We start from the raw sequence: 27081 nt of genomic DNA on the forward strand, positions 1-27081 counted from the left end.
GGGCCAGAGCGAAAGAGAGAAAGCAAAATGCAAAAAAAAAAGAAAACAAGAGAAGATATTTCAATTACATTAGTGCAAATGGGCCTAGAAGGTATGTGTATGCTTGTTTGTGTGTGTGTATATATGTGTTTTTACCAATTAACGATCCACATTGACTGGCGGGCACAATTAAACGTATCGGTATTTGAGTTTTGCCAACCTTGCCAACATCACTGAACTGTGAGCACCACTAAAAAGAATTGTATGTATTAAATATGCAAACAAGTAATGGCTCTGTGCTAAAAGGGTGGCAGTGATATTGAGATTAATTTAGATAATATTCCTCGCACTAATACAGATGCAATTTCAAATACTTGATGATTTTAATTATAAATTTATTTTACATTACCAATACAGTTTTCGACACGAAATTGAAAAAAAAAATTGGTTTGCGGGACTATCTCAGCTTAAAGCTGCAATCAGTGGTGCCGTACCGTAGCGATAGCAATCAGCTATTCTGATCACATATGGGCATCACTGTAAACAACCGTAAGCAGCTGTGAAATCCCTTGAATTTGTTTTGATATTTGCGATAAAAATTTGAATATTAGAAATGAACGACGAAAAATTAATTGGCTTAGTGGAAAATTATCTGTGTTTTTATAACAAACTGCAAATGTTGTTGTTGTTGTAGCAGCATAAACCTTCCCCATACATATACAGGGAATGCTGCTGCAGTGGCAGTCCTTGTCCGGATATAAATCCGGGTCGTTCCTGTTGCACCGAACGGACTGGCGTGGGAACGATACAAAAGTTGTCATTAAATCCACTTCAATATCAGCTGTTTATTGCTATGGCAGCAATACTACGGCACCATTAATTGTAGCTTAAGTTCTTATTGCGAGAGTATAATCATAATAGATTTCAGCAGCTCATAAGCCTCAGATTGAGTAGTCATCTGCACAGGCTCTAGAAAAGGTCCACTGTCAGCCACGTCGTTTTTGGTATCAATCCCAAGAAACTCCCAAACACCTTCTCGAATCCAGTGCTATAGCGAGAAGAAAGAGTAGATATCTAGGCAGGGCACGCCCAAAAGAATGGTGCATTTGGTCAACCTAGGTAGGTTGGTAGGTAGAAGTGGCAGTAAGTCTTTAAACCAACTCACTTATACCGTTGCCGATCCATTGGGATACCACCTTAGAAGTTTACCTGCTATTGGTGGTTAAACCACTTGGGTTTAAGTGCAAACTCATTGATCTGGCTGACACGTATATCCCTAAGGTCATTAGTATCATTTAAGGACGATGAGCCAAAGTGTCTAAGCCTAGTGCCATGCCCCGCAGGACACTAACAGAGAAGGTGTCTGACAGACTCTTCGTCTTCCTCATGCTTGCAGTTTCTGCAATAGATGAAATAGGGTACATTCAATCCTAGCATTTCGATCTAGACGATAGTGGCCTATGATCAAAGCAACTAACAATAAATACGATTTTCCTTGGCCGATAAGCAGCACCTTTGAGCATCTGGCGTCCCATTTTGGCCAAATTATTTTTTTAGCATTACATGTCAGACTATCAACCCAACTCGTGTTGGCTGAAGTGCTAAACCTAACTCCTTAGCGTCATCTTACTTAGAGAATTGCGTTTGGACGAGCCATTGTGACGAGTAGAGAGCACAGAATACTTTTAGATCGAAGTGCAAACCTCCCTTAGTGCCATTCTAACTTACAGAGTAAAGTGGCAAGGACGGTATCCTTAAGAAGCTTATGTTCTTATGATTAATTATGTATGCATACACATTTAGGAAAGGATGATTATATCCTCATTCTACTATATGTCGCAAAACTATCACTTTAAGTAGAATTGGCAAGAGACTTCCGAGTAGATGCTGCTGAAGGTTTTCTCTAGATTGAGAATATCTATTCTACATATTTTACTTCCAATACTTCCAGAGCGGAACAGGGAGTAGCCGAATGGGTTGGTGCGTGAGTACTATTCGACAGTGACCGTTTGCTATTCATAAAAACCATTTGCGGTCAGAGTCGGCGTAAAATTGTAGGTTTTGCTGTTGGAACATATTAAGACGCACACCACAAATTAGAGCTGGAGAGTTCGGCTTATTTATGTTCCTATATATATCAGGAATATCTTAAAAAGTATCCGATGAAAATAACTAAAAAGTAGAGAGTTTCTGATTCTGTGAAAACAACAAAAAAAAAAATTTTTTTTCAACCATCCAATTTTTTCAACGTCCGGGTAGTCTTACCCCTTTTGAGTCAACATTTCTTTTCGTAAAATTCGAAAAATTTGCTAAAATTTTTAAAAATTTTATTTCGACTAATATATTTCGAACAATACCAAGGCGAATCTATTAAAGGTGGTATCAGTAAATCAGCTGATTTGTTTTTTTTTCGCCGTGTCCATTGGGCTGTCAGCACAGTATGAAACAAGGCGAATTCATTCTTTGTTTTCTACTTTACCAATACTTTGCCATGACAATCAAACGTACAAAACATTGTTGTTGGTCTAGTGCCACTACCATTAGTTAAAGCGCATGAACAATACTTTCGATAAGTTTGCCTTTTTCGTCGGACCTTGTCTTTTAGTTTTACAAATTATTTATTCACAGTGCGAACGTCGTTGAAAATTAAAAAAAAAATCGATTAAATTAAATTAAAAATGTTTGGCCGCTAAAATGATTCATAGGCTCGAAAATTTCGAACAAAAATTCGAGAAAATGAGCAATCAACGAGTTTTGAGCGAGTATTTAGCTACTTGCACTGCTCGATACCCAAACTTCTGGAGCTCTAGTTTCTATAACTAAAAAAATTATTTTTTCTTAAAATGTCTCCTTTCTTTTAATAAAAATTGAAACATTGTCAGCCACCCTTTCTGTGAGGCACAAAAAAAGATCTACATTACCTCTTCAAACTTCTTTGTGATGAGCGTGAAAGCCGAGAAGATCGCGCTAGTCGTGCCAGACACGGTGACAATGCGCTCCGGGCATGAGCCATCCGAGATGTTGATCTTTGCGCCAGACTGCGTTGAATTTTTGTTCAATAAAAAATGTTCAAAAAAAAACAAAAAAGAAAAAAACATCAAACTTACCTCTTCACGAAATCTGTTCACAATCTCGCCCTTCTTGCCAATAATGCTGCCAACTTCCTGCAAAGATAAAACAAAAAAAGGTAATCAATAAATGGTGACACTTTCTTTAGAACACAAACAGGACATGGAAAATCCATTACAGAGGTACGCAAATATTTAAAAAAGCCGCAAATAATTCATGTACTTGTTTCAAATAGAATTGTTGTTAACAAATAATTGGTCAAAGAAGATACTGTTGTCGAATTTTGTGGCTTTTATTTAGTTGTAATGCCAGAGAGCAGGTGGTAATCGGTACTAAGCTTATTGTTTATATACGAAACTGGGCTTGCTACAGCCGCAGGCAAACAGAAATCATCAAATTACATGGAATGCATATCCTGGTATGTCAAGTTGTTGTTGCCATCCTAAAAACATGTGTGGCAGCCATTTTAAATATATGTGTGGAGAATATATACACATATACATTTGTTGTTGATATATTATATATATATACATATATATATGTATATATCTGCATATATATACACATATATATGTGTGCGCGCTTTTGCGTTAAAGTGCATCGGAATGCACTTTCGAAGTTTAGTTCCAAAAAGTTTTTCTCTTCAAATATTACAAGTATGCAGTGATAAAACCACAGAGCCAAGTCTCACAAGTGAATTTGCTGATGCATACTAGAATGCATATATGTATATGAATGTATGAGCATTAGGGTGGGCTAATTTAAGTGGACATTTTTCGACATTGGTCTTAGTAGATTCGCCTACTACATACATTTTTTAGAAGAAAAAAGTGCATTAGAGCATAGCTCTAAAGTCGATTTCGAGCCCCCAAATTTTAAAAGCGGCTATCTTTAAGTAGTATCAAAATAGAGGAAGTTATGGCCATGAAATAAAATATAAAGTAAAAACCACCTCGCGTTAAAATTAAAGAAAGATCTAAAATAATTGCAAATCCATTTTTGAATATTGCATACTTGTAATATATACACATGAATATCATTGAAAAAAAAAAATTTCAAAATATGTTTTATTTTAGGTAATGAAAAATTTAATTGCTTTTAAGTTTTTCTGAACTTTAGTTTAATTTACATATAAACAAAGTCACACACCGTCACTTTCCCTATTAATTTCCGATATTAGTTTGGGAAACAGAAATCCAATATTTTCTCGGTAGACAAACAATTTAAAGTTTATGCCGATGTGAAGGTCACATTTCACTCTAAAAAAATTAGTTTGCCGTTTTTTGTTTCTTCCATTCAGTTGTGAGTGCAGGGTGTTAACAATGGAGGACAGCAAAGAGAATAATCGGAACATTTTCACAACGAAGCACAGATGGTACCTGTAAATGAGCACATCAAACTACTCAGCAAACAGTTTCTGCTTGGATGCTAACGCAGGTTTCACCCATGTGGACACCTGCTTGAGCCAGAGCTGCCTCCCAGGCACGTCACGAGAGACTTCCTCAATTATGCCGACGAGATCCAGGACCAAACTAGCAGTCAACTACTGGACCAGAGCGTGTTTAGACCGACAATAAACGACATTCATCGAGAGACCCTTTGGTTATGGTAGTAAAATCTACCACCTTTTTAAGTTCCCGACCACCGAATGCCGTCACCGGAGTCCAACCACCACTCATTGCAGATGAAGAGCTCCAGCTTCCCGTGAGACCCGCGTAACCATGGCACAATTACGTTCTGGACATTGTAGCAGGTTAAACTCCTACTTATCCAGAATTGACCCCGACATACCTAGCATATGTCCTGCATGACACGACACTAACCACCTTTTCACATGCTCCACCAAACCCATTCATCCAACACCCCTCTCCATCTGGACTCAACCTGTGGAAGCAGCAAGTTTCCTGGACCTGCCTTTTAGTGAATTACACGAAGACGACCGGTTATTTACACTATACTGACAGGGTTTAGTATTGCTACAACAACAATAACAACTTAGGTGCATTTTACAGTTTTTCTTTGATAAAAGCGAAAATGCAAGCCAGGATGCTGAAATTGTGGATGGTGTTTATGGTGCCGATACTGCCACAGAGAAGTTTTGGTTTTATCGATTTTGTTTAGGCATTTTTGATGTTAAAGAAAATGTCCATAATGTCGATAAAATCACAGAAATACTCGTAGTTGACCGGCATGTTAGTAGTCGTAGCATCGCCCAGGAGCTAAAGATCGACCATATAAAAGTTGTAAATCATTTACCCAAAAATTTTATGGAAAAATAATGGATTTCTTTTTCTCCAAACTAATATTTCCTATTTCCACTTTTCCTATTAATTTCCTATAATATTAAAAAAACTACATGAAATTTGCTTTGTGACGCCATTTTGGTATCCTTTAAACAGTTTGTATTAAAGAAAAGAGCACTCACATTGAATAAAAATAATTTCCTTAACATTTTGGGGCTCGAAACGTTCGTAAAATGTTATGGACAACTCGAAGCCGCTAGGAAAAAAAGTTGACCCGTCCCAATGTACATACATAAGTATGCATTTATTAGACACATATGTATGTGTATTATACATGTGCCCTTGAGAAAAATCTACTGGTGCCGTACTGGTAACCGACTAGTGTGCAATTTACGTTCAAATAACCAGAAAATTTGGAATTTAGGGATAAGAATAACTCGAAGTGCGAACAAAGATGGATTTGATTCATATTCTGGATTTAGGTGACACTGTATTAAAAATATTAAAAAATTCTCCATTTAAGGCTTAAGTGGTTCCACTGACTTATACTGAGGATACACTGGTAGGCTGCATTTAAAGGGTTATACGGCCAAACAGGGATTCGACTCAGCGAGCCAGTTACCAGTTTTGCATCAGTAGCCTCATGCAGTATAAGCCTCTCGGAAAGTGAATGTCCAATTTGAGAAATACTTGCGCAATTGTAGTAAAACCAAAAATATGATGAATTTTAGGTAAGCTAAAATATTTTTGTCTTTTTTTTATATCCTTATGCAGTCCGCTTGGGAGCACAGGGCCTCGACAAGACTCTTTCATCGTACACGGTTCTGGGGTGTTGCTGTTTTTGTGCCGTCCCATGTGATGTCGGCATCTGCTAGCTCGCGCAACATCGACCTTCTGCAAGTAATCTTTGGCAGACCGCGACCTCTGCTCCCTTGCGGGTTCTAGTCCAGTGCCATTCTCGTGATGAAGTTAAAATAGAATGAATTTTATGTCAAACGCTATGGATAGCCATATGCACGAAATATTCAGAAAAGCGAAGCAGACAAGTCCACGGATGGATACCGCTTGAAGGCGAATGCAACAACTGGCCTACAGAGGGTAGCTCGTAAAAAATTAAAAAAGATATTCCGATTTAACTTCTTAACCGGCGTGTTTTCAAGAGCCTCATCTTCAATAAAAAAGATCTAAAACAACTTTTGAGCAGTGCTCTCAGTAACAGTATTCGTATCCATAAGCACCACATGCAGACCGCACAAAAACTATACGACCACGACAATTTGGTCAGTTTTGACTACTTTTATCATATTTTGCTTTTTTAATTTTCATTAATTTCAAACAAAATTTCTCTTTATTCTACTGCAAATGTGATATAAATCAAAGTTCCAAACTTTGTACAAAATTTATAAATGTTCAAAAAAAATGTATTAAAATTATAACCTAAAAATATGAAAGAATGAATTTGACAGAGTGAGTTAAATTTTTTTGGTTTGGTCTCTCCATATTTTTATGTTATTGGGGTCTCTCTATAGTTTTATATTATTGTGGTCTCTCTGTATTTCTCACTTGTGTACCTAGTCAAAAATATCAACAATACTCGTCACTTTTGTTCTTTTATTACTCATTCTCCGCTTGATCCTTAGCATACCCTGATTAGTGGTTTTTAGGCTTTGTTACTAGTAGATAAAATCGCTCATTGCTCTAAATTAATAGCTGCATACAATAAAAGGTCTTCAAATGCTGGAAACCCCAGAAAATAGCTAGAAAGTGGCGCTGAAGCAACATTTTCTATAGCCTTTTTCAGGGCAGGTCACTTTGCTGGCGCTGATGATGAGACTAACCATGTCTTTTTGAAGAAATCATGCAATATGAAGCTGTCGCCTCTAATAGCGTTTGGTTTCAAACTCCAAGGTCCTTCCACTTTTGATGATTTCTGTATCTAAGGCTTCCTTTATTCCTATGACATTAAATTTCCGTTTTCAAAGTTTGTGAGTAGCTCTGTTTGTAGTGAGTTTTGCAAAGCTAAAATTTACCGATGTTTACTGCTTTTGACAGGTGTTGTTCAAATTCGTTTCATTTAATTTAAATTATAATTTGAAAATTTTTTCAACTGGAGTAAATCCGACCACTTCTACACTAGTTGCACTTGCGTAAATTATATATAACTATAACTTGATATGACCAATTTATTGCATCTCTGCAGGGCATGCATGCACAACTTCATATACATAGATATGTACATATATGCGTGTATATGTGCACACGCCTGAGCATATATTCAAATTCCATTGTGACGGTGCAAATATTTTGACTAGAATTTTGTTGAAAATTTTAAACAAAACTTACACGCATAACAGGCGACACAAAAATTTAGTTTGCACAACTTTTTCATTTTGCTTTCTCAGTTACGTTTTATACACCACCAAAAACAGCAACAATTGCATACAATGGAAAATACAAAACCGCAGATTCTACAGCACGCCTAATGTCATGGGTATTGCGTTACAAGCTGGAGGAGGAACTTGTGAAATATTTTTTTTTTTCATAAGAATGTCAGCAAATATATTTGCAAATTTCAATAAAAAAAAAATAAAACAATAAAAATGGTGGTGAAGTGTGGGCCGAAATTAGGATTACGTTAAAATTAAGCTAAGTTTTTGCCTTTAACTTAGGTTTAATTGGAAAGAAGTTTTCAGCCACCTTGGGTACTAAGAAATCTGAATTAAAAAAAATAATAATAAAAAATAAGATTTTTTTAGTTTATTTTTGTTATTTATACCTTCATATAAAAAGTTTGTTCCACGTACTCACGAATAAATTTTCGTGTGAAACAGAACGCTGGAGTGCAAAAAAAGCATTTCCGTCAATATTTAAAAACTTTGTGTAAACTTTAGTTGCAAAAGTTGTGTGTTGATTTGTGCAACAGCTGTTTCATATATATTTTGGTTTTAGTTGCCAAAAAGTTGGCTTATGAAATTATGCAAAATAATTGAAAACTTGTGATGCCACCCGAACCTTAAAATGCAACCAAGCCGGCAGATTTATTGTTCGCAATATTTAAAGATAACAGTTCTGAAGATCAGTAGGACTTATCTATTTCATGGTATCTGTTTATTTTTTTTTTTTGTCGGGACAAACTAGCAAATACAGCACTCACACAACATTAAGTCCGTTGTACTGCACTCGGGTTCCTTTTGTAATTTTCCTTAAATCTACCCGACTTCCAAAGACATCTTAGTAGATCTTGTGGTGCCAAGGAGCCAAAGACCTCAAGCCTGATTCGAGCGAAGGCCGGGCAGACGCACTGAAAGTTGTCTGCCGTCTCATCCCCCTCTCCACAAACATGGCAGAGCACACTCTCTAAGATGCCTACCTCTTCCACGTGCTTTGCCCATAGAAAGTGGGCCGTCATCATTCCAAACAGTCCCTTCTGATTAATGACAGGAGGATCTGTCACAGTCGGTCGTACATGCAAGATAACATCAGTTTTGTCCATCTTTGTATTTTTTTATGAAAGGCATCAGATCTACAATATAAAAAAAAACTATTTGGAAGACGTTGGGGCATATTACAATGACAAGGTGTTCCAAGGCCTTATCACAAACCTCAGACTCTTTCTAGTTCTTTTGTAGAAAGATTTCAGAATAAAGCTGCTTTTTATGTTAATACAAAATTTTAAATTCCTGTTTAGGTCAGAGGTTACGGTTGTTGCCTCTCTCTAACAGAATCTAAAGCAGCCCACGTAGGCTAGGAGGCCCATGGTGATACCACTAGTTTAGGTTCACGTTCTCTTTCTAATTCTCAATGTGGTGAGATCACTTCGTCTTCTAACCAACGATGAATTGCTGTGGCTGACCGCGGATTCTAAGTATGCCAGACAGCAAAAGAAGTAAGAGTTTAAGCAACAATGCCGCGTTCTGACAAGAGCTGCATAGACACAAAGAAAGTGTTAAACGCTGTCCACTTCCTCTTCGTCGTTCTATTGTTCTAACTCAACGCGCATATCGCAAAAAGTGTCGCGGCAAACAGACACCGTCTGACAATACTATTCGTCGTTTGCTGTCGAATTTTTTTGAGCACGGGGCAGTAGGAGATCGTCAACATACCGTTCATCAACGTCGTCGTGCTCAGCATTTTGGTGTCAGTGAAACCACAATGCGGCGCATTTTAAAGGATGATTTAAATGTGTTTCCGTATAAAGTGCAATTGACACAAAGCCATCTTTTATGTCAACGATCTGACTTTTATGCTTGCGTGAGCATAAAACGATGCCCACGTACTCGGTAGAGTTGACTGATTTAAGATGAGTTCTCCGCCTTGCCAGCTCATTCGCGATATAATTTCCAGGCATGTCTCTAAGTTCGGGGACCCAGACAACGCTCCTAGGGCATAACTAATCAGTTAATTGGGAGTAGCTCTACAATCAAGCGCTAGTTTGGATGAAGTATTTTGGCACTGTAGAGATTTTCTAGCAGCTTGACTGCCAGAGTAGAAAGTGATCACTTTTGTTGCAGCGTACGAGATCCTGACCTACAACGCAACGTTTTATATAACTATTTCCTCATCTTGAAAGACCCTGCAGTAGTCAAGTAAAGGATAAAGAGGCAAAGCGAATGGGTCTGGTGGTGAACGAGGACAAAACGAAGTACCTCCTGTCTTCAAACAAACAGTCGGCGCACTCGCGTATCGGCACCCACGTCACTGTAGACAGTTATAATTTCGAGGTTGTAAAAGACTTCGTGTATTTAGGAACCAGCATTAACACCGATAACAATGTCAGCCTTGAAATCCAACGTAGAATCTCTCTTGCCAACAAGTGCTACTTTGGACTAAGTAGGCAACTGAACAGTAAAGTCCTCTCTCGGCGAACAAAACTAACACTCTACAAGACTCTCATCATGCCCGTCCTAACGTATGGCGCAGAAGCTTGGACGATGACAACATCCGATGAAGCGACGCTTGGAGTGTTCGAGAGAAAGATTCTGCGTAAGATTTTTGAAACTTTGCACGTTGGCAATGGCGAATATCGCAGGCGATGGAACGATGAGCTGTATGAGCTTTACGACGACATAGACATAGCGCAGCGAATAAAGATCCAGCGGCTTCGTTGGCTGGGTCATGTCGTCCGAATGGATACAAACGTATTCGTATTCGATGTACCAGTATTCGATGCGGTACCAGCTGGTGGTAGCAGAGGAAGAGGGCGGCCTCCTCTGCGTTGGAAAGATCAGGTGGAGAAGGACTTGGCTTCACTTGGTGTGTCCAACTGGCGCCGGTTAGCACGAGAAAGAAACGACTGGCGCGCTTTGTTAAATTCGGCCAAAATCGCGTAAGCGGTTATCGCGCCAATTAAGAAGAAGAAGTCAAGTAACCGTAGGCTAAGCTCTAGCTGCAATACTCTTTAGTGGATGCCACTTCCGAGCTTATTATTTAGTCTTGAGCCGTCAGTGAAGATAGATACTGACTCAACTGACCGGTAAAGGTTTTTAACTTTATTCAATTCACATCTTTCTGGGATTCGTTTGGAAACATAATTTTCAAAACAGAATTTTAGAGCAATTGTATATAACTCTGTGTTCCCTGAAAAGATCCGATAATTCTCGAGTGCCCAATCTGAGATCTTTTCTGGGTAGGCATGCGTTTAGACTGATTACTATGGATATCTGAGGGGAGAAGGTCTGATAAAAAAAAATAGGTCTAGAAAAATGGGAGTTATATTATATAAAATATTTAGGAAATTTTGAACGCGTTTTTCTGCGCGCAAGAATGCTTCAAAACGATTCAATAGATCCGTCAGTCTCAAATTTTTGCATTAGCCTTATAAATATATATTTTTCTAATAATTCGATTAGATTTTTTGGTTGCTAATAAAAATCTTTCTTAAACAAAAATTAAATGCCAAGATTTTTATCAAAGATCGATTTTTTAACAATTTCCTATTTGGTTAAAAATTGATATTTTTGCTTAATCTTTCGATTAAAAATCCAGAGACATCCCAAAAAATGTATTTAAAAGCAGAAACTGTTAATAGGTTACAGCACAACGACCATCTCAACAACTTATTATCAATTTTAATTTTTCCTTCCTTCTTTGCTTTTCTTTCTTCATTTTCATCATTCAACTTCGTTTCATTGAAATATTAGTGCTATGGGCTCTACCCATGAAAGTTGATATTTCGTATTTATTCCGATGGCTTTAACCAAATTTATTTCCGAACAAAGGCCAATGCAAACAAAAATAGGCCTCAGCTTTTCTCATAACTTTCAATTAATTAAAATAATCAGCATCAGGTTTAACCTCAATATACCAAAAATTTGTAATTAAATTACATTCAACTGTGGTCCATGCAAATGTATGTGTGTAAGCCAAACAAAAGCATAGCATGGTTTTACTTGGATTAAAATTCTCAAATTGAACTGGAATTGGGAATTGTCTATGCATTATTTGGCTTACACCCACCCACCTGCATACCAACGCTTCAGTTTTTGATCCATTCGTAGAGCAATTAATTCACTAATTTTTAGTTAGGGTTCACACAAAAGTCAATAGCTAGCGGAAGGGGTGGCAGGGGTTTACAAAAATTTAGCACAGCATAGCGCAAAGTACACACACACACATACATACAACGGGCCATAAGCAGGTTGCCACCATCCGATACTGTGAATGGTGACTTTTTGAGTGACCTTAGGCTCTGGGTGGTGGCGGGTGTTTGGATGGGCCGTCTGGTCTATACAATTTTGAGGAAATGTGAATGCGATGAAAATCCAATTTTTTAACCTTTTTCCCCTCCTTTTCGCAATGGATATTTAAACGGAGTATTGAATAATAAGCAACAGAATTTCGTTGATTTGGATTTTCCATTTACATTTAACTCTGCATGAAGGAAAAAATATGTTTGCTAAAAATTACTGGCATTAAAATTAAAGTTCTTAGCAAGCAATTTTTATTATTGCTTTTGTTGCGCCACCTTTGAAAATATACCGCTGCCTTTTACTTGCTCCGCCAGAGCACTGCCGTTCTTCGCTCTACCTACATTCACCTTCGTTCTACCTATATTCCCCTACGCTGCCGAAACTGTTACGCTCTCACACAATTCATTTCTGTAAATGTTCAATTCATTAAAGTTCTGCGGACCTTCACTGAACTTGAGCAATGATCTGAGTTATGTCGGCACGTAAAGACATCGGCCGATTGCAGCTTATGGGAATAGACCTGCGACTTCAGAGCAGCCTACATGAAAAAGTTCAGTAGGATTAATTAGCTATATCTGAGTGACCAATTCACGCCACCTCCATTAGAGATAGCCGTACCTTCAATCGCCACAATAAAATTTCATCATTTGCACTATTCTTATTTTGTATAACTTGTCAACGCCTTTTGATGCCTGACAAAAAGTTTTAGCAGAAATCAGCGAATTTTTCCAAAGATTTTCGAACTGCTGAATCCTAATCAGATTTGCTTTGGTGTTTCAGGTTTGCTAGATATTTTAACTAGAAATATAAAAAATGCGATATTGGCCCATATTTGAGGTTATATTATATATAATAAAAATGAATTTACAAATAGAAAGCGGTAACGAATTTCTGAAATGTAAGAAAAGGTTGTTTCATAAAACTTATTAGATGAGAAGTATTTTTTCTGTGAATAACAAGTGTAAATTCTTAATTTTTCTACGTTAGTAGTACCTAACTGAAATGCAAGAGAAATATTTCTTCCGTGGCAAATCTACATAAATTTACAGCCCACGACTAAAGACAACATATAGGGTGGGTCATGTAAAATTTGCTTTTTGAATCGGCTATAAAAAAAAACGAATCAATATTTTTTCAAACTTTTTTTTTTTATTTTGAAGATTGAACATTGTTATTTATGAATGAAAAATAATATCGTTCAAATGACTGCCACGACTTTACAGTAGGCCATTTGATGAACCCAATTTTTAAGCACATTTTCGATTGTTTGGGCTCCAATTTCATGAATGGCAACTTCGATTTCGTGTTTTAAAGCATCAAACGTCTCTGGATGGTTCGCATAGCATTTGTCCTTAACGGCTCCCCACAAAAAATAGTTCAACGGGTTTAAATCACAGCTCTGAGGCGGCCAATTGATATCGGAATTTCGGCTGATTATTCGGTTTTCAAAAACGATAGCCAAAAGTTCGAGTGTAACTTTGGCAGTGTAACAAGTTGCACCGCCCTGTTGAAACCAAATGTCGTCCATGTCATCGTCTTCAATTTTTGGAAACAACTCGTTGAGCATGTCACGGTGACGCTCGCCATTTACTGTAACCGCGGCTCCTCGCTCATTTTCGAACAAAAAATGGGCCGATGATGCCGCCCGACCAAAAACCGCACCAAACAATGACTCGTGGATGCATTTGCTTCTCTACAGTAACGTGTGGATTTTCTGAGCCCCAAATCCGACAATTTTGCTTATTGACGTAGCCACCGATGTGAAAATGAGATACATCAGAAAAGAAGAAGAAGACTCACTATTTTGGAATTAGGTTTTCAATATTTCCCAATTTTGTTCAAGCGTATAGCGTCCCATATCGTAAATGTCAAACCTTTAAGTAAATTATGAACACATTTGACATGTCATTTGTGTTACCATTCTCAAAAAAATAAGTGGTTCAGAAAGCAAACGCTATATGGCCCACCCAGTATAAACAGGTAGGCCTATTTTCCATGATTTTTTATTTATTTTTTTTTTGTATTGTATAATTTTATACAAAAATGTTAAAAATTCCACAAAATTTTCATCCCAATTCCAGGGGTTTAAATTAGCAAATTTTTGGTATGCGCTTTTATTGCTTTTTAATAAAGTAGGTTGAAGCGTGACTACCATTCGGAAGTGCACAGTTTCGAGACCCCACTCATGAAATACCAATTGATAAAAAAAGATTTTTCTAACAGCGATCGCCATTCGGCAGGCACTGGTCAAGCTCCGCGTCAAGAGATGACCAGGTTCGGCCATCCCAAGTAAAATTGTGAGAGTAACTTCGGCTGCCACGTTATCGGGGATTCGACAGCAGAATTCTCCCCGCTCATTTCACACGCACTCACACAATCGTTCAATCAGTCGTTATTCAAACGACCCCGAAATATTAATAACATGGACGGAGCTTGCGTTCATTTCTTCCGTATATCACCAACACAAGCTCAGTTTTTTCGGAAACAAACCACTTCCATTACCCCTATGACGTAAGTAAATCAGCAAATCCCTTCAAAATACCTGAGAGCCGGTCAAAGGTCTGATGTTGGCTACACCACCGCTTTGTACGTCGTACCTCCACGTGTACTTCTGTCATTAAAAAGCTACTCACAAAAAATCATCTGCCTTTCGGAGGCGGCGTAAAAGTGTAAGACCCTGCATTGGTAGGAGGAGAAGCTCTGCCAAACCCCCAAAAAGGATGTAAGTTCCAATTATATACACATTTATATGTCGCATTGTACCAATATGTGTGTATGTGAGTTTGATTGGCTGGAATCGGTTTTTACATTTTGCAGCACTTAATTATTTTCCACATTTTTGTGACTGTCATTGATTCACTTCTTACCCAAACTGCTAATATAAGCGATGTAGTTGGAAACCGCAGCTCTAGCATTTTGGAAAAATAATCTATTTAAAAGCCGCTTAATCAGCTCAGGCGTGAAAACAAATAATTGATTTGATCTAGAAACAGCAAACATTTTATGGAAACGCAAATGTTGTCAGTTATAGTGAAATTTTCTACCTGAGTGAGCTCGTTGAATATTTGCAGAGATTTTAGTTCACAACAGCATCAATAAAATCAGATGTGTTTTTTTTTGTTGTTTTCTGTGTTTGTAAGCGTAAATATTTTTACATTTTTATTGAGCCATATTTCTAGAATTCAGCGCTTTATAATATAAATAAATAAATAGATTTATAAAATTTTTTAAATAAAAATAAAAACAAATAAATACATAAAAATAAAATCGAAAAAAGAAATGGGCACAGGTCACAACTAGAGCACTCACTAAATTTCTGTTAAAAAATGCCGCTGTAACGTTGCAGTAACAGTTAACAGTATTTTCACAAATTTATGTTAGTAGCTACTACAGAAGAAGGAGTAATTGAGATATAAAGATTTCATGGAAAAATTTCACTGTTGAACACTAAAACTACCCACGCTGGCGCTTCTTTACTTACATTCGATTAGTTTTTTGGCAACAATATCAATTTTTTTTTCTCTATTCAACTGGAATCTTGTATTTGACGAATTTATGAAAAAATTAAAAAATAAATATTTTACTAAATTCTTGAAGCTATAGATAAGACTGCTGTAGCCGAATGGCTTGGTGAGTGACAAGCATTTGGTAGCGACAGGGTTCGAAATTCCGAGCATTAAACACTAAATGACAGCAAAAGGTTTCACCCCTCAGTAGGCAATGGAAAACATCCGAATGTATTTCTAATGAAGGAGCTCCTCATGAAAAACCATCTGCTGTTCTGAGGTAACGTAAAACTGCAGGTCCCTCCATTTGTGGAAAAACAACAAGATGCACACCATAAATTGGAGGAGGATCTCGGCTATAAAACGAAGGGTGCAAGCGTCAGTTATACAAGTACAGTCTGTGTCAGAAGAAAAGAAGCGGTTTTTTTGTAACTTCAAGATATTATATTTAGTTCTGTTTTTTGCCGCATAATAGTCCTACTCATGGGTTACGACGCCAGCGCTAAATCAGGTTAGTGTCGTTCGAAGCTTTCACGTAAACGCAACCAAACAAAAATGAGAGAAGTACGCAAAGCGTTTTGAGGAGGTATTTTTATGCACGCTTTCTAAAGGGCCGAACTTATTTTACGCCGCGGCTGCCAAAGTAAATAAAAAATAAAAATAGTTTCTTGTGATGTGGAGTTAGTGGTATAAGGTGTACAAAAATGTTGATGACTTTTCCGAGCACGGCTTGAAGCGAGTGACGACAAAAAAGAAGGGTAAAGTAATAGTCCAACTTTTTAAGCGGGACCCTTCTTTGTGACTACGCCAAGCACAATCAGTTCTTGCTAAAAAGGGAATAGATGCATCGAACGACGACTGAAGAAGGCGAACATATCCTACCGTCCCACATCATCAAAACCACTGCTCTCAGAAAAACCCATTGAGAAACAACAAAACAAGAAAATGGCGTCACAGACGCTTATCCCATTGAAAATGTGTGGGGAACTATGAGAACGCATCTTGCCGGAAGGCCAGTCCATGATTTAAAGCAACTCGTGCGTCAAGGTCGCAAAATCTAGTCCTGTTTGTCGACGAGCTAAGCAGAAAAGCTGGTTCAAAGCATGAAGACGATGCCAGACTATACTCGACAACGATAACGGCTACACAGCTTATTGAGTAATTGCGACTCGTAGTTTTGTACATACTTACTTTCATGTAAAAAAAAATTTAAATGTATTCTTTTATATTTCATGAATAATCGTGGTTCCTGTTTTCTGACATAGACTGTATATGCAAATAATCATATTTTAGGGTGCCTGATCATTTATGGTAGGAAAAGTTCATATAAAATTAATATGGGTAACAAATTTGCGGTAAATTAAGAATCATTAAAAGAAAAAAATTCTTTGGAGAATTATTTCAATCGTCCTATATGTTCAGGTGCAAAGTAGAGACTAACGAACTTCGAACTTTGAACTTTATCTGAATTTTTTTTAATTATTAAATTCAAAACAGCACTTGGGATTTAAATTATAGCGATATTATTTGTAATAATAAAGGCAAAAAATATTTTTTTATTAAATAACGAATTGTGCACTTTTCTTAATGAAGAAATTGCATCTGTCAAGAGATTGCAACGTTATTGCACACTGGTACTAGCCCAAATTTTCTGTTGAAAAAATTGCTTTAAAATGTCTAACAGCTGTTCAATCGCGTGACCTGTATCTTCTAAGTCCTCAAACTTACATAAAAAGTATTGTTTTTTAATTTTTTTTTTAAATGAAATCAATCGTTTTAATTGATGTGAATCTTAAGACTAACTTAAAATAATTTTCTTAATTCTTATGACACCTGTTTGCTAACTGAGAGCATAACTGCATTGAGCGAAAAACGTGTCGATGCAATCTTGCATACTAAGCAATTTTTGATGGGACACTTTTTGTGGAATTTTAGTATCTTAGAATTCTATTATTTTCGTTTATGCTTTCAATTTCATCAAATGTAAGATAAGATTCTCGCAACGCAAAAAAAAGAGAAGTAGAGTGATGGTACGTAACTCGTGCGGCTAGTGAGCAATCGTTCAGTGACGCAGGTCAAGTCTACACCGATAGACAGTGCCACTGGCGAGGTGAAAATGCTGATAAGCTGTTGTTGTTTTTACATTGCAATACAAAATTATTGGATTATGAGTATTAAGTAATTACAGAAGAAAAAATAGTCTTTTTGCGTCATTTTGGCGTAAGTTAATGTTATGTGCTAAAATTAATGAAATTCAAACTTATGTTAATTAATGTAATTCAAGCTTATTTTGCTGTTTTATAAATAGGAACGCCGAATTTTTCAAAGAACTTTGCTTATTTATTACTTGAGCGCTTGAAACTGTTCGATTCGACCTTAAAAACCGATGTTCTGTCGTTGTCTAGTCACAAGCATTATACAAAATTAGCACAAGTCTTAGTCTGTTGACTAAGTAGAAAATAATTTAAGTTAAAAATAATTAATACATAAACAATAAATATTGATTAGAAGACCAACAGGAGCCTTATCATGCAGATCACCAGAAAAATTTCTCTCACATCGTCAAAGACTTTTATAGGATGAAGCCCACCACGATTGGAATATTCATAAGCGGAAAGCAATTTTTATACCCGACGAATCTATATAAAATATTAAAGCTTGTGACAGAAAAAGGCGTAAACGCGGCCTAAGCAGCGAAAGATTGAACCCAATGCAGAGTAGTAAATCACAAAAATAGCATTATAACAGGCATGGATGGCTTCTGGTGTAGGGTATAGGGGTCACTTATAGGATTAAGATAAATTTAGATCATATCATGTGATATAAAATGCGATTTTGTTATACACCAAGGAAAAATTGCTACTTAAATAGATTTCCTAACAAGGCATCTAACAAACGAATCTCCATCAAAATATATGAAGGCTGGTTTCGGAGATACAGAAAAGTTATTCATCCCTATCATTATTGAATCCACCGTAGTACGTTTTTCTTAGATTCTACGAAAAGGGCACCATTTCATAGATTTTCCAAGGAATTTTTACGTCGTGTTTTGGCTGTCGGCGAAAAGCTCTAAAATAAAATTAAGAAGGAATAACTACTTTTATATTACCAATTCATAAAAATACCGTAAATTAGCTCGTATGTTATTTTCAGTTTAAGGCAAAACTTCTTAACAACGTGCCACCAATCCGATCGTTTGCTGGAATTACCACAAGAAAAACCAGAGTTTGAACAGAATTACATCAAATATGGAAAGAAGAAAATAGCACAGAGGAGCTTAGCAGCCTGGGATCGCTAATTATCCTCTCTAACTGACCATTTCAAAAGGATTAAGGAGATCTTTCAACAATTTTGCAGCATTTGAAGTATTTTTAGATTTTGCAGCCTTTCTTCAATCAGAAATATTATTACCGCAAATTAGAATTAATTAATTTTTATTATTTTTTTCCCAAGAAAAAGAATATAATTTCAATTTTTTTTACCTAAAATTTTACTTTTCTTTACATAAAATTTGTTTGCCAGTTGGTGTCGAAACATCAAAATTGGGCATTTGAATTTGACAATACTTTTTCGATTTCAGTTTAAAATTTTTCCTACGCATAGTGCAGGGTTGTATTCGTAACTTGTTTGTGATTGATTCACGCTCAAATCTGATTATTTGCCATTTGCACATTACTTCGCTCCAAATCCCATAAAAGTCAACACGAAAAGTAGCAAAACAAAGAATGATCTGGTCAAAACCTGAGAAATAGTCTAAGAAGGCGATCTTGAATTATTGAATACCCCCAAGGGCTGAAATGGAAGATATTAATTGCTTGCCATACATAAGAAAGGGTGCTTAATTATGTCTATTGCATTTTTTTATTAAAAAAGTTGCTTTGATCGATTGCTGTGCCAGAGAAATTCGATAGTATGTGTGAATCGATGTTGAGATTGATTGACGTGGTGATTGAAACTGAGGCGTGCTAGGGTCATGATTTTAATGTGGCATGAATATTTAGGCGTAAAAAGAGTGTTTAAAGTTCTTCTAAAATTGGTTCAAATGCATGTAAAGTTATATTGATTTTATTATAAATCCAAAGACTGCACTTTTACCGCTCAAGCGCAGTATGCATAGCGTGCTAGTTTTGGAGCTGGGAAAAGAAGCTAGGAAACCTTTGAAAGATATGTGGAAAACAACGAAAATTTAGAATTATAAATTATTTTTACTTATTCGCTTTAAAATTTAAGAAGTAACCCGCGTGTTAACAAACGATAATTAGATAGAAAAAAGCATAAGCAGCACAAAAAACAGTAACATGACAAATTTAATGAAAAAAAAAAAACAACTAACATAAAAAATATCACTAATATTCAATGATAAGTTAATGACGTTTTTCTTCAAGAAAAAATAGTTAATAAACAGCCCACGTATTAACAAAAAATAAAATAAAAAAGCAAAAATTTAGCGAACTCAAAAAATTTAAATGAAAAACTAATACAAAATTAAATGAAAGAGAAAAACAACAACTAACAGAAGAAAAGAAAATCAGTGTCAAAGTTACTTAATAATTTTTTTTTTTGCATTTCAAAAATTTCTGGAAAAAGATAAAAAAGTGTAGGTACTACATTTATATACATATATCCCGCGACAAAATGATACCGCATCAACGTTTTGACCGATTTTAATATTTTTTTAATGTAAAAATTTTTTTTTGCGAATATTTATTATTTTATTTATTCATTTATGTAATTTTTAATTATTTTGTATAAACAACTATAGCACTCTATCAAGACGCAGGTTTACTCTTCTGGGTGAACAATTTTTTGATGAGTCTCAGTTCTACAGAAATCAGAGATATTTTAAAATTTTTGAAAAACACACACTGGTTTTAGGAGAGATAGGGGCAGGCTCCCCACGCGGCATCTCACTGGGCTATGTGCCTGAGTGTGTCCCGCAGGACAACCGCTTCAACCTAACCTAACCTAACTATATCACTTATCTTATTTATAATTTTAACGTTTTTTTTTGTTTGATTTTTCTTGTGTTTTCTTTCATAAAAAAAAAAAACAAAAACGCACAAAATTCTTAAAACTCACAGCCAGATTTTTGAGCCATTTTAAACCTACGCTTTATTATACCAAAATTCAATTGGCTATAAAACTACATATCCGAATTTTTTCTAAAAATTGTATTAAAAAATGTGTGATTTTGATGAAAATTTCTTGATTTGTTTTTATTAGATATAGGAGAATTACCCCTATTTTCATACAAGATTTATGAAAATTAAATGAGAAATAAAGAAATAGTTAAAACTTCTCAATGAATCTAGGCCTAGAGTTATTTACCGCACTGTAGCTCAGTCTTTATAAAACTGCACACTACACACTTTTCTAGCAATTCTAAATAAAAACCGTGGAACTGAGTTGGAAAATTTGTGGATTTTTTGTTTAAAGTGCGAAACTACTTAATATTGATCCACATCTTTGTCATTTGTAGCGGACCGTGAATTTAGCAGCCTGCTTTTTAAAGTAATATGTTAGATTAACTCTGTTAATTAAGAAAAAAACCATAAAAAAAGTAAGTAAAAAAAACCAAAAAAGATATCATTTGACCTACATTTTTTTATAACACTAACTTAGATACCTTAAAAAATTAGGCTCTCCATATAACTTTACGTTATTTATGGCATTACATTTTTTATTTACTGCAGTAAATTATTGCCATAGCGAAAAAAAAAAATATTACACATATCGTTAAAACCGCAAATCAGTAGCATGGCTTCAGCTCTCGTTAGCTGCCTAGCTCTCTACTTTTTCCTTATCATCATTCACACCTCTCTGACCGTTGAATCTTCCCATGCAAATACAGTGCGCTTCAAAATAAATCTTGCTAAGAAAACTCACAAAAGTAGATACAGTGCAAACTACATAGGCGGACGTTCTATTAAGCAGCTATAACCTTAGAAGGAATAATTGTTTTTGTTTTCCTAAAAAATACGCTCTCATACACGGACACACATGTGTGTCTATGCATGCAAATGAAAATCTTCCGTAAGCGAACACTCTCTGTATTATATGCGGAGAAGAATATTACTTTGAAACGCCCTGTACTTGACTTTATTAAAATATTTATTCTCAATTAAATACTTTTTCTGTTATATCCGCCTCCCAGGACAAGCCTTCATTATAGTTTACGAGTATTTCTCTAATTACTGCCAAACAAATCTCTCAATCAAATTGCAATCGATACTTTGCAATGTATTTTATGCGCTTTTTTGCGCCAAATATGTAGGTGCATGCGTGTATGAGTTTATTTGCTTGTCACTCGCTTGTTGGGGCGTTGAAGAGGTGTTAATTAAATGTAAATTGTTTAAAAATCGAAATTTATATTGTGGCAAAGTGTTATTTTATTGTTTGGCTCAATTCGAAAATGTTATGTGAACAAATTTAAATGCTGTCATTAATTCATTAAATTTGTTTTGCTTTTGAGTGATTAAATATCATCAGTCAAAAAGTTGATTGTCAATGTCTCGGGTAAGTGTGACCTTATCGATTCATTGAAATTAATACGTACATCCAGTGGCGATTTATGAAGATGTAATTTTTCGTAAATATTGGGAATAATAATTCAGAAGCTAAAATGATATGTTAACGTCAATAAATATGTTCATTAATGAGTTACTCATTTTTAATTGAGCTGGAAAGTAATTCAGTTGAAATTTGAATTTTTCACGCATGTGGCATGGAGTGTTGTATTACTTTTGAATAATATGGGGTTTAATCCAAAACATGTATTTCTCGTATATTTGTATAGCTTGAAGTGGTGGCCGGTTTAATAAGATACTCACGCAGGTGCATAAGAAATGTCAGGTGTATACCGATGAAACCAGTTTTTTTTTATTTAATAAAAAAGCTCGAAAGTTGTAGCAAATATTTTGCTCAAAGTGTTAGAATGAATGCACAGGGTGGGTACGGTATTTGAGGAGAACTGGATTCAGATTTTGCATTGCCGACTGATGCTTCCAATTCCTGCGCACCTTATGAACGAATGTGCGTCCGTTCATTAGAAAATTAGAAATTTTGAATCGGTGTGATTTGCAGATATAGCAACGATAACTGCATGTCAATTAATTTTTCTAGTCAAGTTCTAGTCTTCTGTGTCTTATTTAAAAAAATAGCGAAAATGGTTTCGTGAATTTATAGCCACATATATGCATATCCTCAAATACCGTATGCACCCTGTACTTTGTTGTACGTATATTTTGTTATAAACAATAACAATTTAACATTTATTCACTCCTATAAATGAAACAAATTTTCACTTTCGCTCACATCATAAATCTTCCTGTTCGAATTTCAATAATCATATCTAAAAACAGCTCTCATCAGAACTTTTGCGCTTCAATACGTTGTTGAATCTTTGTGGACCTCTAATAATAAGTGATGATCGGCACTAGATATATATTTTTTTCGCATCTCCTAGGCATGCCACGCCAAAAAAAGATTTTGCATCAAAACCTGTAGCCAGCCCTTTTTTATATTTTTGAATGCAAAATTTGACCTCTTCATTTTATCGCCATTTAGGCAAATTTTTCTTCCAAAAATAATAAAAAACTTCAATTTTGGTCCAGCAAAAAAATTTATATTTTTGATAAATTTTTGTTGATGGCGTTATGCATTTTCTTGGCATATAACAAATGATCGAACTATCAGCAAAATAAATAAACAAAAAAAAATTAAATAAATAAACAAAAAAATAAATTGGCAAAAACTCACGCAACTCCTTAGCTGCTCGAAATTTGCAATTTACTATACAAAAGTAATCACCTGCTGGACGACTCTATAAAATAACAATTAGGTCTTGCGTTACTTAAGCTTCTGATACATAGGCGATTCATAAGACGGATGAAGAAAACCTTAATAAATTTGAACGACTTATCCTTGGACTGGTGCGGATAGATCGATATGATCGCCAATGTTATAATGATGAATGCCTAGCTGTGCTAAACGACTTCCAAATCGCCGACTACTTCAAGCTTCGGCGCCTTAAGTCGGCTGGACATGCTCTGAGAATGGACCCAAACGAAATTGCAAAAAAGATTTACAGTAAGTAAGCTATATGTGGCTTATAAAAGGGGTCGCTGCTCAAGGAAAACCTGGAATTAGACAGCTGCAGTGTGCAAAGAGACAAGCAATGGAGCGCGTAAAAGTCAAAATAGAAATTTTCATTCCCTTTTTTTATTTTTTTTCTTTGCATTTAGTAAAAAACATAATATATATTATTTAAAAACAAAATTGGATGATTATTTTCTGCCACCTTGTATCAAAATTCAATGGACTATATAAAACTGTATATTCCAAATTTTTCTAAACATGCTGGACCATAAAACTGTAAATCGAGATTTTTCTAAAAATTCTCATCAAACACATTTTTTTCTAATTTTTACAAAGTTTGAAACTAGGATTTATATAATTTTTGCAGGAGAATGAACCACAAAAAATAAATTGTCAAAACTTGTCAACAAGTACCATATAACACAAAATTTCCATGTGTTTCCTTCAGTTTGCAGTGGCAAATTTTCAAACTTTTTACTTAGAATTTGTGAAAAAAACTTCAGGTACGCAATTTTATTGCTCATAAAATTCTGGAGCAAGTTTCAAGTAGGTCAAAAATCACATTGATTTTTTAGAATTTTTTTGGATCACGGTCTTGTGAATTTTCTCAATTTAGCGGCTACTCCACATTTTTTATATGAAAGAAAACAGCCAACACCGAACAGCAGAATTAATTATCAAAAATCAACGCAATTTTTAGACCTCTTCAAACTTGCACTTTATTATATCAAAATTTAATGAGCTATAAACCTATATAACCGAAATTTTTTATAAAAATTTTGTGTAAAAGTTTGAAATTTTGCTGATAAAGTATTGAATTTTTACAAATTTTATACAAAGTTCGAAACTGTGGTTTATATGCGTCTTATTGCAGTATGAACTATATTTTTATGAATAACTCATTGAAATTACAAAATAAATAAATAGTCGAACATTTCTGAGCATGCGGTGTACACTTCCTTTTGACGCTGACAGTCTGTTGCACATATTCAAAATCACTTTACCTAACCAACGGTAGGGTTAACAAACTTTTGTTAATTAGTTCATGTTTTCCTCAATAGCAACAATTACACAAAATAAGCCTAACCGCCTAACTAGTGCAATTACATTATTGATATTTCAATAAAATTTCGAATTTTTGATTAATGTCCGACACTTACGAGTCCATAAAAATTCTTTATTGCACTTTTACGGCATTTCGAAATGTTTAGAAAACAAGCAGAATGCTAAGATCTTAACATTTGACAGATAAATTAGCGTTGCTCGTGAATTTATGTTGCATTTGCGAAAATGCCCCAGACACATAAACAACAGCAAATACACTAAGCTGCAAAAAACTACTACGAGTACATATATAGTCTACATATGGCATACATAAGTACAAATATTTAACCCGTAAGTGCACATAAATTACAATGAAAGCTTTTGCAAACAAATTTTCCTAAGTAAGGAGTGATAAATGTGTGTGTGTGTATGTATGTACGATTGTATGAATCAAAGTACAAATGTGTAAGCATACAAGTTATATACACAAATCGTATGTAAATACATAACATGTAGATATGTAGGTAGGTGGGTAGGTAGGTGTAATAAAGTAGGTAGTGCAGAACTTGAGTACTTTTTGGTATAAATAAATAATAAATTTAAATAATTTACAAGAAGAAAATTGCCAATAAAAAGGGAAGAATGAAAATCGTTCAAGAATGCTACATTCTTCAGGCACGGTAGTGGTGGGTGGGGGTGGTAGCAACGGGAAATGGACACAACTATGCACCTACTTATAAACATATCTACATATGCACATAAGTAACAGCGAGCTTTTTACTCAGATATGTATTTAGTTGTGTATTCACAATTATATATGTATGTATGTAACATATGTACATACATAAGTACGTGAGATTTATAGGTAAGTATTTGTGAGTATTTGCATTGATGACTGCGCATCCAAGTACAAGTTTCTCTGCGCTACTTGTAAGGAGAAATCTAAGTGAATTGTTTAGCTGCATTCAACCATACACATATACAGAATATATATAGAATGTATGTATTTATATAAGTATGTACACTGCACGCTTATTTCTTGTTTGTTGTTGCACCAAAAGTACAGCTACAACAAGCTAATTACAGTTTTTACACAATAATTGGCAAAATGCCATTGAGAAACGGGGTAAAAGTTGGTTGTGTTCGTGTTTGGTGGTAGATGCTAGTAAATACATATCTATCTACATATACTACTTACATAAAAAAATATTTACGTAAATATCTACTCACATCAGAGGCCCGTTGGGAATAGCTGAGATTCTCGCGTAAATTAAGAACAAAGATTGGACTAGGGCCATTGGAGCAGGTTACAATAATGTGTAAATTGTGGGAGGCTAGTCGTTTACTAAACACGTTACATCTACGCACCTTAAGCAACTAGCTGTTTCGCAACTAGTTGGAAACTAGTTAGTTAATATATATCAAATATACTTCTGCGCACCTGGCGTAACTGGATAATTAGAAACTAGTTAGTTTCAAACTAGTCGGAAACTAGTTACTTCGTATATAATAAATTTACCTCTGCGCACCTTCTGCAACTAGCTGCTTCGAAACTAGTTGGTGGCAAACTAGTTAGTTAATATGTAATAAATTTACCTCTTCGCACCTTGTGCTACTGGTTATTTAGAACCTAGTTGGAAACTAGTTAGTTACAAACCATTCGGAAGCTAGTTAACTCCAAACTGGTCGAAAACAGTTATCTCTGTTAGTATAAGGAAACTAGCAATGTTCTATGTTGACCCAGATTTTCGTTGCGGTCAAATAAGGTAACTGCAAACCCTCAAATCCAGACCATACATACATTCATACACACTACGCCGAGTATGACCCGAAAACTAAGCACACACGCACACTCGATCAAAAACAATCGCAGAAGCCAATAAATTGAGATACATACATATATGTATGTATGTAAGTAAATATATACTATAAAGACGATGAACTGCATTAAGTTAAAAAGTAAATAAATAAAGCAATAATAATAAGCAGCACCAAATTTCAATATGGATTTACGTGCGCACTTTGCGTAAACTAACTTAACTATTGATTTTAGCAAATTTTGAGTTTAGTGCAGTAAATTCTGATTTTTGATAAACAAAATGAACTTTAATTCTGATGAATTCCCAAGACACAGTCGTGAATGATTATTAAATAATAAATATTGCACAAAAACCAAGAAATGTAATGCTTGGCAGGTAAAAAGTGCAAAGTTTATTCGTCGAACAAAAAATATTGAATTAAGTAGTAATATAAACTTATTCCTTAAAAAAGGCAAATATTATATGCAACAGATCATAGCAATCAAAGAAATAGAAAAGCAAACATTTTTGTCTACTTTCAATCTTTTGCAAACCACGTCACAAATACGTCCATCTTTTGAAATTTCAACCGATTTTTACGATTTGTTGCGTGTTTGCGGCTCGCTCAAGACTAAGTTTAATAATAATTCTTTAT

At 35.3% G+C, this 27081-nt stretch overlaps 1 protein-coding gene and 1 long non-coding RNA gene across 13 annotated transcripts in view; both read right to left on the reverse strand.

Moving 5' to 3' along the window:
- Positions 1-27081, reverse strand: part of LOC129240155 (poly(rC)-binding protein 3) — a 165963-nt gene that overhangs the window by 45930 nt on the left and 92952 nt on the right. For 8 of the 12 annotated variants that reach the window (XM_054875732.1, XM_054875731.1, XM_054875724.1 and 5 more), the window contains 3 exons: positions 3087-3143; positions 2901-3017; positions 136-229 (listed from right to left, as the gene is read on the reverse strand). In XM_054875732.1, coding sequence (XP_054731707.1) covers positions 136-229; positions 2901-3017; positions 3087-3143 — 268 coding nt within the window. The remainder of the gene's footprint in view (positions 1-135; positions 230-2900; positions 3018-3086; positions 3144-27081) is intronic. The other 4 variants (XM_054875733.1, XM_054875730.1, XM_054875734.1 and 1 more) reach the window with 1 other exon arrangement.
- Positions 18492-18876, reverse strand: LOC129240156 (uncharacterized). The gene is made up of 3 exons (XR_008582034.1): positions 18803-18876; positions 18612-18685; positions 18492-18555 (listed from the first exon to the last, which is right to left on the reverse strand). It is a non-coding gene; the product is annotated as an uncharacterized LOC129240156 (long non-coding RNA).

Source organism: Anastrepha obliqua, chromosome 3 (assembly GCF_027943255.1).
Source record: "Anastrepha obliqua isolate idAnaObli1 chromosome 3, idAnaObli1_1.0, whole genome shotgun sequence".
Taxonomy (NCBI): Eukaryota; Metazoa; Arthropoda; class Insecta; order Diptera; family Tephritidae; genus Anastrepha; species Anastrepha obliqua.